General features: G+C 46.6%; 1 protein-coding gene across 6 annotated transcripts; it reads left to right on the plus strand.

The window, feature by feature from the left end:
- Window positions 1–12: 12 nt before the first annotated feature.
- phf20l1 (PHD finger protein 20 like 1) lies at window positions 13–14,804 on the plus strand. 6 transcript variants are annotated; one of them, XM_010880455.5, is made up of 28 exons: window positions 13–121; window positions 1,392–1,522; window positions 1,621–1,795; window positions 2,197–2,292; window positions 2,951–3,035; window positions 3,125–3,213; window positions 3,399–3,401; window positions 3,866–4,046; window positions 4,266–4,406; window positions 4,531–4,598; window positions 4,743–4,870; window positions 5,108–5,250; window positions 5,629–5,835; window positions 6,077–6,277; window positions 6,671–6,730; window positions 6,972–7,253; window positions 7,518–7,712; window positions 7,930–7,980; window positions 9,227–9,331; window positions 10,122–10,289; window positions 10,984–11,057; window positions 11,223–11,330; window positions 11,505–11,604; window positions 11,748–11,943; window positions 12,126–12,299; window positions 12,437–12,608; window positions 12,699–12,864; window positions 13,136–14,804. In XM_010880455.5, the coding sequence occupies exons 2-28, from the start codon at window positions 1,440–1,442 to the stop codon at window positions 13,276–13,278; spliced, it is 3,594 nt and encodes a 1,197-aa protein (XP_010878757.2). In that variant the 5' UTR covers window positions 13–121; window positions 1,392–1,439; the 3' UTR covers window positions 13,279–14,804. The 6 variants fall into 6 exon arrangements, with proteins under 6 accessions (XP_010878757.2, XP_010878759.2, XP_010878760.2 ...); XM_010880457.5 differs by having other exon boundaries at window positions 5,111–5,250; XM_010880458.5 differs by lacking the exon at window positions 7,930–7,980.
- The last annotated feature ends 390 nt before the right edge of the window (window positions 14,805–15,194 follow it).

Genomic DNA, 15,194 nt, shown 5'->3' on the forward strand with positions numbered 1-15,194 from the left:
TTACGCTGGAACGCCCCCTATTTAGGTTAGGGTAAAAAATAAAAAAAATATCTGAGCCGAAGAATGGAAAGAGGGCTGAGTTTATAACAATAACTATCCTTAACCAAATGTGTTCGCAAAGGTAAAACAATTTGCAATTAATTCCAAAGACAACAATGCACCCACAAAATACATGATAAATGTATGTCATCACATAGCGTAAGGCCAATGCAAGCTGGTTTACAGTTTTTGGCTAGCTAGCTAGCTACTCTGTAGAGTTAGCTACCTAGCAAGTTAACGTTTGGTTGATGTAAATTACCGTTAAATAGCTACGCTACATTAGCTAGCTAGCTTACTTTCTAGCGTTATCTTGGGACAATCGAATCGCTAGATAGCTACATAGATTATAAAAAAACAAGCAACTTTACTTGCGTCAAATAATAATAGCTAGTTTGTTGGTCATTCAATCGGTGAAATACATGGATGTCATTCAAATGTTAGTATAACTTTGTTTGCCCTTACTAAAGTTGAGTTGGCTGAATGTAGCTAGCTAATTATAACATATGGACAGCTAACCCAGTTAAAACACCAAGTTACGCATCTATCCAACTGGACTAACTAGTTATTATTAACTAGTTAGTATTGCTACGTTAGGTAGCTAATGGTAGCATATTAACTAACGGAGATAGCTACTAGCTTGCTATCATAAATTGACAGCTACTGTAACGGATAGGTAGCTTTCTTTTTTTTTTTGGCAAATACTTTCAGATTGCATACGTCAACTTAACTACGCAAAGAGAAGGGTCGTTTCAATAGCTATTAACACCTTTGTCGTGGAGAGTAAACAACATCGTTATAAACGTTAACCAACTGCTTGCATAACGTTAGCGACGCTACGCTAGCTAGTATGCGAGCTTTTTTTCTAGGTAGTAACGGTACATGCATAGTATCTGCTGACGAGTTAGCTAGCATTTAACCAGCTAGCTAGTATATTTTATGTTAAACTTTTTCAGTATTTAGTCAACTTAACCTGGATCGCTATGATGTTTGCGCTAGTTTGAATGAGTGTGCATGTTTGTACTGTAAAGATCAGTCTGGTGATCTACATTTCTGATCCGCTTGGTTGCTGGTCAGTAATGTCATGTAAGAACTAAAGACGTTCAACTTACAGAACTATTAAAAGTTGTTACCTTTAGCTTTTCATGATTTTGGGTAGTGATGGCCTAGGTATGCGAACGACTAAAATGTGTGTTCAACTTGAAAATATTTTGAAATGTATACAGGCTCACAGCTTAATAGCCAACTTGTCATAGGTCATTGGCACCTTCTATTGTCAACATAGTGCCAGACCTGCGGTTTGCCATCGAAAGAAAGACCTTCACTTCATCTAACGAATCACATTCTGTTTTCAGCTGCCTCAGACAGACAGATCAGAGTCTTGAAACATAGACATTGTGAAGATGAGTAAAAAACCACCTAATCGTCCAGGAATTACCTTTGAAGTTGGTGCTAGAATTGAAGCTCAAGACTATCTGCAGAAATGGTATGTTAAAAGTCTCTTTCTGTAATTGTCAATTTAAAGAGGCCCAATGTATGTGACACTTATGTATTAATTAATTGTTTCTTGTGCATACCTTCCAGGTATTCGTCTCGGATTGAGGAAATTGATTACGATGAAGGAAAGATGCTCGTCCACTTTGATCGGTGGAGCCATCGGTATGACGAGTGGATTGCGTGGGACAGCACTAGACTGCGGTCTCTTGAAAGGCCATCGCTCCGCAAAGAGGGACTGAAGGAGGAAGAGGGGGAGATGACTGTAGGTGTTCTCGTACAGCCAAACTATTTCTCAATTCATCTTTCCATGATTCCTCACGTCCACTTTCCTTGACACCTGCTCAATTGAGACCAAGGTCTCTGCCTAGACCACCTTTCTCTAAGGAGTTCTGAGGAGACAAGGAGAGAGGATAGAAGGCATTTAGGAAAGTTTGAGCCTGATGCACTGTATGGATGCATTTAATGGAAGTCATGTGGCTTGCAAGAACTTGAATTAGCTTTTTTTTCTGCTGAAGAAACCTCCTGTTAGGAGTTTTGTTGGATGTTAGTGTGCTGTCAATCTAATGAATGATGGATTGCAGTAAAATCGTTTCTGAGTAAACTATCCGTTTAAAGTAATTAACAAATTCTTCATGTCGTATATTTTATAAATATTTCTACCAGGAGAGACTCAGCGAGATGTCAGCATCTCGCCTTGATGAGCTTCCTGGCTGTACAGAGAGCACAGAGGACCAAACAGAGTTACCGCAGCCGAGACAAGTATACATGCATCTCCAGTGACCCATTTTGCAGTGACCTGGCCGAATTAACCGCCTGTCTCACCCACTGTTTTGGTTCTGCATATATAACACAGTTTTAGACCAAACCATCGAATCATTTTTGTTGAGGCATTACTGACTCGGATATGTAGGCATACTGGAGGGCCCATTGTCATATGGCAGCGCTGTACAGGGATGGGCACCTTGATGACACAGGGGGCCACCAAATATCAGAGGATATCATTAAGGGGGGCGCAGTGGCACCCAGTTCTGCGTTCCTACAACCATTCCCACACAGAAACATATTAGATGAAAAACATGACCCCAACCCCCGCCATGACTGTGGAGAGTGCAAGTGTGTTTTTGGAGTAGGATTTCTGTATTTCTACACATTTTGCCATTCGGTATTCTATTCTTACTCTCAACAGTAAGATAAGACTGCCTCAAACAAACTCAGTTGTTGGGAGTTATCTGGGTAGTAAGCCTACAGAAGGACGATGTTGCATGCATATCCTTGATCAAAACGGTCTAATTCTGTCACCAAAGCCTTTCCTTTTTGAAATTTATCTTTGAGCTTTTTGTGTTACCAAAATTTCCCTAAGCCCTAAGAATTTCTTTCAAGCTACACTTCAAGATGTTTGGCTTTGCTTCTTTTGCAGGAATTGAGAGACGGCGAAGAGGTGCTTGCTCGATGGACAGATTGTCGATACTATCCTGCAAAGATCGAATCTGTAAACAAAGAGGGTGTGTGTCGTGAACTTTTTTCCAAGGCAGGAAATGTGCCATTAGGGTTTCTCACTGACTTGTGCTGAAGACTCTTTGTTTTCTTGTAGGTACCTACACTGTGCAGTTCTACGACGGGGTTATTCGATGTGTGAAAAGAATTCATATCAAATCCATGCCGGATGATGCAAAAGGACAGGTGAGCTGATGAACTGAGTGCACAAAGGCCACAGCATTCCTCAAAAGTAACGTGTGGTGTTTCAGTAAGCAACAAATCTGGCATAGAGCTACATGTATTCCCATTTTGATAGAAGGCAAGTTACTTTTGTGGATTGTAGGCAGTGTAGGGTACCAATCTTCTATTTCACTTTCCCTCTTTTTCAGAAGGTAAAAAGCAACAGGGCATTGCCGGATTGAATGGGAGCCCTGATTCCCACAGTCCTGACAGGATAGACTTGCAGGCATCTCCCTGGTTCCAGCCAGCAGTCACTATCAAGGAGATTATAGTCCTGACTCACTTCATTTTTTTTATTCGTATTTCATTTATTTGAGATGGAGAGTTTTACTTGTGTGTGTCAGTCTTGGAAAGTGGTAGTTGAATGTTAAAATCTAAGTTGCAGCAATAACTACTCTGATTATTTACTGTAGTGGCATAGTATTTCTCACCTACCCTGCTAGGACCTTGCTGCAATTCGCATCTAATGTGTTTAGTTCAAGTTACGCCAGTTACTTCTCATGACACTGAAGTGTGTTTTTCTGTGGGAGGGGGCGTCGTTCCCAAACCTCCCAAAACAATCAATCAGATGAGAAGCAACAACTCTGCTTGTCTTCTCTGTCCCTCCCTCTGTCAGGACTGGATAGCCCTGGTGAAAGCTGCTTCAGCTGCCGCCAACAGCAAAGGAAACAACAAGCCTCGTACCAGTGCCAATAGCAACAAGGAGAGGGATGAAGCTCCCAGGGGACGATCGGACGATGAAGAGGATGCCGACGAAGAGCCCGACAATGGAGAGCAATCTGACTCGGACAGACTGGGTAACTAGAACCGTTGGCGCTGATTTGGTCCCTATGCAGTGAACCCAGTTTGATCCGAGCCCAAGGGGAGTAAAGGAAATAGGTTGTCATTTGGGACTCGTCCTGTGGGTCTTCTCTCAGTGCTCTCAAGTTAATGTTAGTGTGATCCAGCCGTGACATGCAGTGATGCTGTGACTCTCGTGTGACTCTTTGCCCTCCTACCTCTCCTCTCATGACAAGATGGCATGGATTCCGATGATGATGAGAAAGACGCTAAGGTCTCTTCGGAGCAGCGAGACGTTCTGAGGTCCAGCCGCAAGAGAAGCAGACAAGAGATCTCGTTACGTAACCACAAGAGGGCCCGGGCCTCTAAAACCACAGGTAAACCGTCAAACAATGGCCATTCGTTTTAGATAGTCCTCACGCCGTTTGTCTCCAGTGACAGCACGTCGTTGGAGCGCCATGTGTAAATCTCCTTGTTATTTTCCGTTCACTCTACCTACAGGGTCTAATCAAGATGATTCTCACTGTCAGGAGGTGCAGACTGACAGCCCCGTAGTGTCCCAACAGCAGGTACCAGCATGTCAGAAAATTACTCATACGGGCAAATCTGGCCCCATAGCATGTCGAGCGAGGCCCTATCCAAGGTAGTGCTCTTATTATGACATTTGTGGTTTCCCATTCTGGGTGATTTACGAGTGTATTCCTGTTTTTCAGAAGGTGCCCGCGGCAGCAGATGAGTCCATGCAGGGACAGTCCCAGGGACAGCCTGGGTCCTTTGTAACTGGATCGCCAGCCAAGTGTCGAAACAGGCGCCTGAAACACCCCTCAGGAGAGTCCAGCAGGTAGCTTTCCGACATGATAGCTTTTGACCTCTGATGTATTTCTTTATTCGTGGCGTCCTGTGAACTTTTAGTCTGTTGTATTCGATAATTTGACTCCCAAGTTCTAAGCTTGTCGCTGCCATTCGTACAGTGTGAACTAATGCATTTGACAAAACCTTATGGTTTCAATGAGCTGTTAGTTAGTCCCCCCGGAGAAGAGCCTCTGCTAAATGACTGAAATGTCAACGTGATCCGCAGCAGTCAGAACCAGAAGCAGTCCTCCAGGCAGCCCAGCTTTGTCGCCACGCTGTCCACTGGGGAGGACACCATGTCAGCTCCAGAGTCCATGCTGAGTCCCTCGGCCAGCCCCAGACACAGCTGTCCCGACGTGGCTCCCTCAGGTTGGTCCGCACGCCCGTGACTGGGAAGTGCTCGCGCAACCCAAATCTAGTGTTTCCTCTTAGTGCTGACCTTTGCGATGTCCGACCGGTGAAACGCAGATGTCTGTTACAGGAGGAATGTGGAAAGCGTGAACCCTGGTATTAATTGGAGGGGGACAGTCTGCAGGTTGTGGGAGAATTATTAAACGAGGAGTGTATGAAGCAACCTTGACTAATGCAGGTTTTGGCAGATCTTACTTTATCCAGCGTGTGGACAGTGACCCGGTCGTTCATGTCCTCCCGAGAAAAAGAGTGGGCAGTACAATTCAAATCATTGCTTCTGTGATTGGTGGGCTGGGTGGCGTCATTTTCAACAGACCGGTCTCAACCCTCCCACAGGGCACGGCGAAGCGGTTCCTCCGGCGTCCCCCAGGAGCCCCGAGCGGAACCAGAGAAGGAGGCGTTCCCAGCGCCTAGCAACGGTCAGCTCTGACGTGACCTCGGACCCCACTGTGACCGCGAGCCCCGCCCACTGCCCTGACTCCTCCCCCCACGGTCACGGCAATGATCAGAACAACCCTCCCACAGAGCCCTCCCCCACAGAAGGTGGGTGCCTTGGCTTAACGGCCAGATATCTTTCTTTTTGAGTGACCTGGGTCATATCCAATAGGAACCTAACATTCCCAATGAGAATGAACCACTGGGAGACAATAAAGGCTGTATTTTTTATTTTCCGTGGCAAGAATATTGACAACAGTGTGCGATAAATCCACTAAAGCACAAAACCTTGGACTAAGAAAACACATCGTGTTTGATCCTAAGTCATATTTTGTCGCCTCTCTCTCAGACCGAGTGGCGAGCTCTTCAGAGAGGGTGGAGTCGTCGACCCTTCACAATTACTGTGCTGCCGTGACGCCACCCACGCCCCCATCCTCTGCCTCCATCCTCACGACGTCCCATCCGCCAATCACACACGCAGACCAGACGACTGATGGACCACTAGCCAATGTAACGCCGGCGGGAGACAAACTCCCGCCCTTAGCCGCAGGTAATGCTTTTGGGGGCGTGGCCAAGCTGAACAGTGAACGACAGATGACGAGTGAGGATCAGTTGGTTTGGTTCAGGGACACGTGTCCTTGTGAGTTGGCTATGGTTTCTTTCAGACTGCCAAATCGTCCGGGAAAACGTGCCCTTTTTATGAGGCTCATGATCTCTGCATTAAGGAGGCACTGACTGAATCCCTGAGCCACTTTAGTCCGGCCCCCCCTGGAGGTGTTTATTGATTTTCAGTCTCCGTTGTAAATCTTACCCTGTTTCTTACACTGTGTTCTGGCGCTGTACGGTGTCAAGGTGACCGATTGTTGTTTGGGTGTTTATTCTACAGTGAGTGATACCCTGCGCTTGGTAACATGTCAGTGTGTTTCTGTGTTTTATTCCTCAGCCCCTGGTGTGAGAACTGCCACAAGGACCTCGAAGTTGAACAAGCACACCAGGGAGCCTAGTAGGTTTCCTCTTCAACTTGTATTGTTTTTCTGTGGTTATATGGCTTTTAAACCCTTTATTTACCAGGGACGTCGTCTTCAGTTTGCTTTAGAGTTTGATGACTGACCTTCATGTGGTTGGAGGAAGCATGTCATGTCTCTTCGGTCCACCTGGAACTAAAATGAAATCTGGTGCTTGATCTCCCCACTTCCCTCTCTCTCTCACCCCCCCCCCCCCTCCATCTTTGTGTCGCCTCTCAGTCATGAACACTAAGCGTTCTGAAGACCCAACGTCTCCCAGTGACCTGGACCACTACAAGTGTAAGATCCTCGGGTGTGCCAAGGCCTTCCGCAAAGCCAAGCTGTTGGACTACCACCTCAAGTATTACCACAACGCCGACAAAGACCTCCAGGACTCTGAGCCAACGGTCTCCCCAGACAGAGGGGGCCGTACCCGGGCCACCTCCGCCTCCATGCCCAACACCACCCATCTGGAGGTGCCTGACAGTGCAAAGAGACGTAGGACTGTCTCCACCTCCTCGTGTATGTGAAAACACGATCATTTTTACCACACAGGATGCAGTGCACCATATGTAATGCAAATCCTATGGGCTTATTACTGCATACTCTAACTTCATCCCTTCTCATTTACACATGATGGTGTTTCTTAGTCCACCTTAAGTTGTTGCTAATACAAGTACACACATTTACAGAGTTCATGCTTTTAGTTCACCCTAACCCATAAACTGTGTGGAGCCGGGCGCTGCTTTGCCCAGTCCCAACACTGTACTGTCCCTCTCCTCCCAGCAATGTCCCCTCAGACCCATGTGTTCCAGCTGGACTGCGCTGGGCCTCCCAGATTCAACAGGAAGAAGCGCTCATCTGCCTCCATAAGCTCCGACAGCACGGAGCTGTCTCTGCCTCCGCCGTCTCGGGACTTCGAGGCCCTGCACGACAAGATCCTGAAGAAGGTGATCGACAAAGACAAGCACTTGGAACCAGGTAATGGTCAGTGCAGCAGCAGGACAGAGCCTGTGGAACAGTGAGTGTCTCAAATGCAATACACGTCTCGGTGAGGTGCCGCGTTTCCGGGGCCTGGTCGGAGGAATGTGGGCCTGTGTAGGAAACTGGGTGGTTTTGGGGACGTGCCTTCATTCGGTTGATTCACCCCGTCACAGAGGGCTGCCTGTGATCATACTAGGTACGTCTCCTTCAACAGGGTTGGTCAAGATGGAGAAGAAGGTGAAACTGGAGGGGAAATGCCTGATTGGTGAGATCGTGTTTCGTGTCTGTTGTTGAACTGCAGCTAGTATCTCAGTTGTTTCTCCGTAGCCAGCCGATGTTTATTAAGATTCCGTTCTCCCCCTGCGGAAGCAGCTTCCTGGGGCCTGAAGAAAACACTTTTCAAAACACTGGTACATTGATAGAGTCAGTGGAACAACTGTCTTGCTAATGTAAAATACAACAAAATGAGGTTTGTAGGTTCTTTCTCTCGTCATAGTCCTCTTTGTGCTATGATGTTTTTTTTTTTTATCAGACTTTGAGGTGATAGTGAGGTTTGGTTGGGTTAGTGAGGATGCAGGAGTTGGTGTGATCATATCTCTATTCAGTGTCTTGCATTGGTCTTCTGCTGTGTGTTGCATCGGTTTTCAACTTGGTTTTCGACTCTGAGACAGCGGAAGACGTTTTTGTCCCCGTTTGTATGTCCTGCATGTTATGCCTTAGCTGTTTATGATCATGTAGACATTTTTTACTTTTCAATACAGGGACATTTCTCAAAAACAAGTAGAGAAGCAGCCAGTGGTTCCATCACGGCGACCCAGGAGAAGCCTGCATGTTGTTGATGCTGGCTCGGTGTCGTTCAGGGTCTTGCTCGCTGCTTTTTGAGCCAGCTGCCGCTTTGCTAGTTCGTTCTCCCTCACCGGGCACAGTTACTGGTCACTAGTCAGCATGGGACAATACCAGAGCTTGAAGGACTACGATTGGTCTTGCAGAACTTAGAACGCAGAGTCTTTTCACTACAGACATCTTCCTCTCATCACAACCAGTTTGTCAGTTTGTCTTCACCGTGGTAACTGCCTGTCCAGTGTTAGCATCCCCACCTGCTTGATGGCCACACCCTTTATAACTAACTCCTTTTTGAGGTTTCATTTATTTATATATATATTTTTTTAAACCAATGATAATGCTTTTAGTTTTTGGTGTATTTAAAACTGTTTTCTTGTTAATCAGCTCATTGAGTTCCTTCAGGTGACTTGTAGAGTGGGGAATATAGCACCATTTTATGTTCTTGTGAGACAAGTAACAAGTATTTGTGAAAGTTATGGGCAACTATCAGTTTGTCCATTTTGTCCTCTATATACATGCTGATAGCATGTAGTTAACTTTTACTAAAAATAGCATTGTATCTGGTCAAACACCTTTTGTCCCATTTATCAGGCTTCAAACTGAGTGTGGCAGTTAGTGCTGGCAAAGGGTGTTTTACAGTTTCTGAAATTAGTTTGTTTTGTTTTCAGGGAAGAAGAAAGACAAGGACAAAGAGCGGAGGGACAGAAAAGACAAGGACCCCTTTAAAATCAAACAGAAGAAGAAAAAGAAGAAGAAAAAATCGAAGCAGCACTGTAAGTTAAGTTTTGATGCCAGTGAACAGGGGGCTTCCTGCCGTGCCGAGCATGATGCCAGTGAACGGGGCTTCCTGCCATGCCGAGCATGATGCCAGTGAACAGGGGGCTTCCTGCCGTGCCGAGCATGATGCCAGTGAACAGGGGGCTTCCTGCCGTGCCGAGCATGATGCCAGTGAACGGGGCTTCCTGCCATGCCGAGCATGATGCCAGTGAACAGGGGGCTTCCTGCCGTGCCGAGCATGATGCCAGTGATAAATAATCAAGCCATAATGTGCCCATTATCTGCCCAATATACCTCTGAGAGTCCTTGCACCACTCGGATTTGTTGTCATACCCATGGCATACAGCCTCTTATAAACCGGGGGGTTTGAATCCTGAATTAGACCATGTCCCACAGGTGTGACACCTCACCACTTTGTACTGCTCTAATTGCGTTGGTAACCAGTTTATAAGACAAATATGGCATCTAGGGCATTTGTGATGTATGGCCAGTACACGATGGCTGAGCGCTGTATCCAAGCTCTCCGTATCCTGAGACCAGCTCTTTGCTGTGGTATCTTGCACATATGCCTCCCCCTTGTGTGTTATTGCTTACCAATAATACTGCTTTCAGCCAATCAACATTCAGGATACAAACCACATGCTTAATTATTTGTCATTATTATTATTTGTTAATTATAAGCATGCATTTGATTGGACAGGTCAATGCACACAATACCCAGACCACATCATCAGTAAGTCATTCAAGCTGTATTTCTGTGTGTCCTCTAACCCCCCCCCCCCGCAGGTTATTCTGACTACGATAACGTGACCCTGTCGTTTCTGGAGCGTTCTCAGTCGTCTCCTCTCCATCGCGCGTCCGCCTTCACCTTCCTCCCCTCCTCCTCTGCCACCTCCTCTTCCCAGCGCTATCAGTACCCCCGGGCCATACTCTCAGTCGACCTCACCGGAGAGAGTAAGTGGGAATAGCTTGAAAGGGCTGCTTTGATATTTTCAACCAGACAGACTAGAAATGGTTGCGCTGTTCAGCTGGACGATATAGAGCTCTGGAAAAAATTAAGAGACCACTGCACCTTTTTCTTTCTTTGAAAAGGTAAGTTTTGAGTGAGGAACAGAAGCGTTACATTTTCATTTAACCCTTCTGTTCCTCACTCAAAAGCTTCCTTTTCAACTTTTTTGGAAAGGATGGAAAAAGGTGAAAATCTTCTGGAGCTTTATTTGCCATTTTTGGGTGGGCGGTCAGGAGTCTTCTTTTTTTTTTTATAAATACATCATTACTCTGAATCAGGTCTGTCCTGTGTTTATAGAGCTACTTGTAGTTGGTTTTCTCTCAAACTCAAATTCAACCAACCTGATTCTGGTTATTAGCCAGATTTCCGTCTAGATAAGGTTAGTGTTGTTCGTCGACACCAGTACTGTGTGGTTTTGTTTCTGGCCACATGCTGTTTCAACACTTTTTCCCACAGTCTTTATATCCGGTTCATGACATTGGGGGTTGACGAGAGGACCACATTATGTGTACAAAAGGAATGTCTAGTGGGTTGTTTTCATTTTCTAAAATAAGTCCTTATGAAAGGGTGGTCTGTGTTTTGTGCCAAGGGCTTCTGACGCCTCTGTCATTGTCTTTCTCCCCCCGCGTCTCCCTCCAGACCTGTCCGACATTGACTTTCTGGAGGACTCTACGACGGAGAGCCTGCTACTGAGTGGAGATGAGTACAACCAGGTAGCGTTGCCATGACGGCACCAGTGTCACCAGGCTGTTTTGTATGGCACAAAATGCCCCCAAGCATACTGAACCACACGCCCTTTTAAGAACACCCCCTGTGGGAGGTAGTGTGTGCCATAGTGTTGAAACTCCCGGTGACAACGTGACCCCCCCCCCCACCAGGAGTTTGACTCCCTGACCATGGAGGACTTCCAGGAGGAGGACGACGGCTCCCAGGAGATCGTCCGCTGCATCTGTGAGATGGACGAGGAGAACGGCTTCATGATCCAGGTACCCAGTCACTGACCGGAGACTTGTCTTCGCTGGCGCGGCGTCCTAGACATCTGGTGTTTATCCTCCCCACTGCCCGCCCCCCCACCGTACCCTGTTTCTGTGATTGGTTGGACTGCATCAGCTGGTAAGGTCCTGACCATGTTAACCGACGCCCCTTTCCCCCCCCCTCAGTGTGAGGAGTGCATGTGTTGGCAGCACAGTGTCTGCATGGGCCTCCTGGAGGACAGCATCCCGGACCAGTACATCTGTTACATCTGCAGAGACCCCCCAGGTAACTGCCCCCCCCCCCCCCCCCCCACCCGCAGCACATCACTCCCCCAGCCTGGGCCCGGCTCAGTATCATCCCTGCCCAGTCTGTTTGCTCCTGGGTCGTCGCTTTGATCGTTGCCTTCCCGACACTTGGTTGTTTGTTAGGTCAGAGGTGGAGCGCTAAGTATCTCCACGACAGGGAGTGGCTGAACAAGGGTCACATGTACGGCCTGTCCTTCGTCACCGAGAACTACTCCCAGCAGAACTCTGAGAAGATCGTCTCCACCCATCAGCTGTTGGCTGACGTCTTCAGTGTTAACAAGATACTGAACGGTCTGCAGCTCAAGATGGACATCCTACAGTAAGACCACTTTTCAACTTGGCCCCTCTGGTCAGAAGTACGTTCCTGATGAGGGGACTGCGTACACTGAACCCCTTTCGCTCTTCAGAAAAGTTGACTCCTGACAGTTGCACTTTTTAATTGTGTAGTAGCTGTAGTTTGGAGTGAAACAACCAGGATTTGATTTCCTGTTTGCCACTCAGGAACAAACACAATCCCAATCTGCACTTCTGGGCCCGGTCCTGGGTGAACTCCGACGAGGACCAGCCTATGGGGGGTCTTCCAGACTGCATCCGCTTCACGGATCACCTGGATGACGTCTCTTTGGACAACCACAACTCGTCCAACCCAGACACGTACATCACCAGCGAACACAGGTACTGGCTGATTCATAGCTGTTTATTGTTGTTATGGAAACATAAAACCAGACAGATTACAGCGATGGACATTGGCACCCAGCACTCGTTGCCATGTGTTGATGTTGTGTTATTAATCACTCTGTCTGAATCCACAGCTACCAGAAACCTCCTTGTCTGGGGCAGCTGGATCACTGGTCGGCCGCAGACCGCGCTGCTCCAGACCTCCACGGCTCCACCAGGCCGGAGGGAGGCGCGGGGACGGAACCGCTGGGGGCTAACGTTAATCAAGCCTCCGACTCGATACAGTTTACCCCCATGGAGGAGGAGGTGCGGTCATTGGTCATTGAGTGTTTTTTTGTATGGCGCGAGAACAGATTTCTTTGGTGTGAGTTAGTTAAGGCTGTGTGTGGTCAACAGAAGGAGACTGCCCTGGCTGTGTCCGGCTGCCTGAACGAGAGTGGCCCAGACGCTGTGGAACATGCTAGGAATTGCCTGCAGTGGCAGATGAACCTTCTCACGCACATCGAAGACGTTCAGAACCAGGTGGCCGGCAGGATGGACCTTATAGAGAAAGAGCTTGATGGTAACTGAATAGGCAACTCCGCTCTCCTAGCTGAAATTATTAGCAAAGACTAATTCCACCTCTCATTTCCATGTTATGACCCTGGCTGGCATTTCAATTCACAATCCAATTAATCCTGTTTGAGAATCTTTTTCAGGTCATTAAAACGATGTTGCCCTAGAAGGGAATGTCCAATTTAGGGATGCAAGATGGAGAAATCTTCCATCTTGGATTTCTGTGATGCCCTGCTGAAGTGTATACCACACCCCCTAACAGTCTGTCTGCCCCTCAGTGTTGGAGAGCTGGCTGGACTTCACTGGGGAGTTGGAGCCTCCTGACCCACTGGCCCGACTGCCTCAGCTGAAACACCGGATCAAGCAGCTCCTTACGGACCTGAGCAAGGTGCAGCAGATGAGTGCCCTGTGTTCTGTCTGAGTCCCGCACCCCGGATCTGGCCAGAACCTGTTGCGGTTTTGTGTGGTAGCTGCCCTAGGCGTCTGGCTGCGGTATGGTTGAGGGTGCTGTTCCTCGGTCCCACCGAGCACACAGCCTATTGGGGTCCCTGAACTGTCCGACGGGGTACCTCTGGGCTGAATGTGGACTTGGGACCTCAGATAAATCGGAAGACAGATGTGTGAAGGAAGACTTAATCAAAAACTGAAAAAAAGTTGAGTCCAGTGGACTCGTGGTGGAAGAAAGACGAGTGTTTTAGTAACAGAAAAGTGGGAGTTGAAGACGTAGGACCTGTGGATTAAAGGTGAAGGTTGACTAAGCTGTTGGCTGGAAAGGCCCTGGTCGGTTCGGTCACTTTAGCTAAGCATCTCTGTTGAATTCCGCGTCACGTTTAATCTACGTCTTCAACAGTAGCCTTGTTGTTTTCTTAACCTGATGGGAGAAATGACCATGGATTCAAAATACATTCTATGACACAGTTGCCATTCAGGTCAGTTAATGGATGAAATTACAACATCATGGGTCCATTCCAAATGGCTGGCTTTTATTTTCACTGGGGCCCCTAGAGCTCTGGTGAACAGTAGTGCACTTTGCAGAGAACAGGGTGTCATTGGAGACGCACGCCTGCCTTAGAAGCAGAGCCACCTCACCAAGGTGAACACTAGATGATATTAAAGCCATCTTACACCAGTCATACCCTATTTAATTTTGTTCTGAGTGTGTTTTGAAATGGCTTGTGATGTTTTAAATATCACTGGGTTCCCCTTCACGCTATATACAGATGAGTTGATGAAAAAAATAATATTTCCAGCTCTTAAGCTACAAGTTAATTTCAGATTTTTTTTGCCACCAATTACCAACAGTAAACTGTAAACCGTTCTCTTTTGTGCCAAGTCAAAGTATGACCCAACCCATGTTTACAATGTTGTCATAATCACAGAGTCAATGGAAACAGGAGAAACTATAAGGATATATCTGATGTATGTAATACGCCCGTCTACGCACAGACAGTCTCTTCATCGCCACCGTGGAACGGCTTGATGGCTGGGGCGACCCAAATGGCTCCCTATTCCTTACACTGAAAATGGACTGGGGTGCCGTTCGGGACCCATGCCGTCTTTGCAGTTCTGGCCCCAGTATGGTTGCTATGACGCACAGCGTGACAATGTCTTCTAGGCGGACATGTTTGAGTTACTCCACAGTAAGCTGATTGCAAGCTCTCCATGTGTCTAAAAAAAAAAAAACGATGTATGTATAGTTTTTATAACTGTAAAGACGGGGGAAAATATTAGGCATATATGGACAAAATATACTTGAAGAAAAATGCCTGTTTTATTTAGCATTTCTATTAACCTGTATAAAGTGTTTTAGAACTGCTAGGGTATACAACGAAGTAGATTTTTATTGACAAATACCAGCTGTACATTAAGAGTTTATTTAAGACTGTTCTTTATGTGATTTACTAAATGTACAACTCCATTAAAGAAGATATTCTGGCTATTTACCCACTCATTTTCTGCACGAAGTGGTGCTGTGTGATGTACTTAAAATTTTCTGAAATCGTGTTGCACTGTTTTTCTTCCGACCCCCAGTGATTACACCTCAGAACGTGTAATGGCAAGACGTTTTGAAATGTATTCGCTAGACATGACTATACGGAATTAACATGACAGATATTTAAACGTAATTTTGACTAGTCGTAATTACATTGTGACTAGTTAGAATTTTGATTCAAGATAACTAATCATTCTGACCAGTCAAAACGACAGTTAAAGTGACGTCACTGAAAACGATACTCAAATCATCACACATCCCAAATGGAAATTACAGATATCTGTAATTTAGTTTTGACTAAAATAATAGTGGCAGATATCTCAAATGTCATTATGACCATTCCG

The sequence above is a fragment of the Esox lucius genome, chromosome 16, assembly GCF_011004845.1.
Source record: "Esox lucius isolate fEsoLuc1 chromosome 16, fEsoLuc1.pri, whole genome shotgun sequence".
Taxonomy (NCBI): Eukaryota; Metazoa; Chordata; class Actinopteri; order Esociformes; family Esocidae; genus Esox; species Esox lucius.

Bases quoted from the DNA above. Each gene is read 5' to 3' on its own strand.
- phf20l1 (XM_010880455.5), top strand. From the start codon at position 1,440: ATGAGTAAAAAACCACCTAATCGTCCAGGAATTACCTTTGAAGTTGGT. The intron at 6,278-6,670 runs GTAATGCTTTTG...TTTATTCCTCAG, and splicing joins ACTCCCGCCCTTAGCCGCAG to CCCCTGGTGTGAGAACTGCC. The intron at 11,605-11,747 runs GTAACTGCCCCC...GTTGTTTGTTAG, and splicing joins CATCTGCAGAGACCCCCCAG to GTCAGAGGTGGAGCGCTAAG.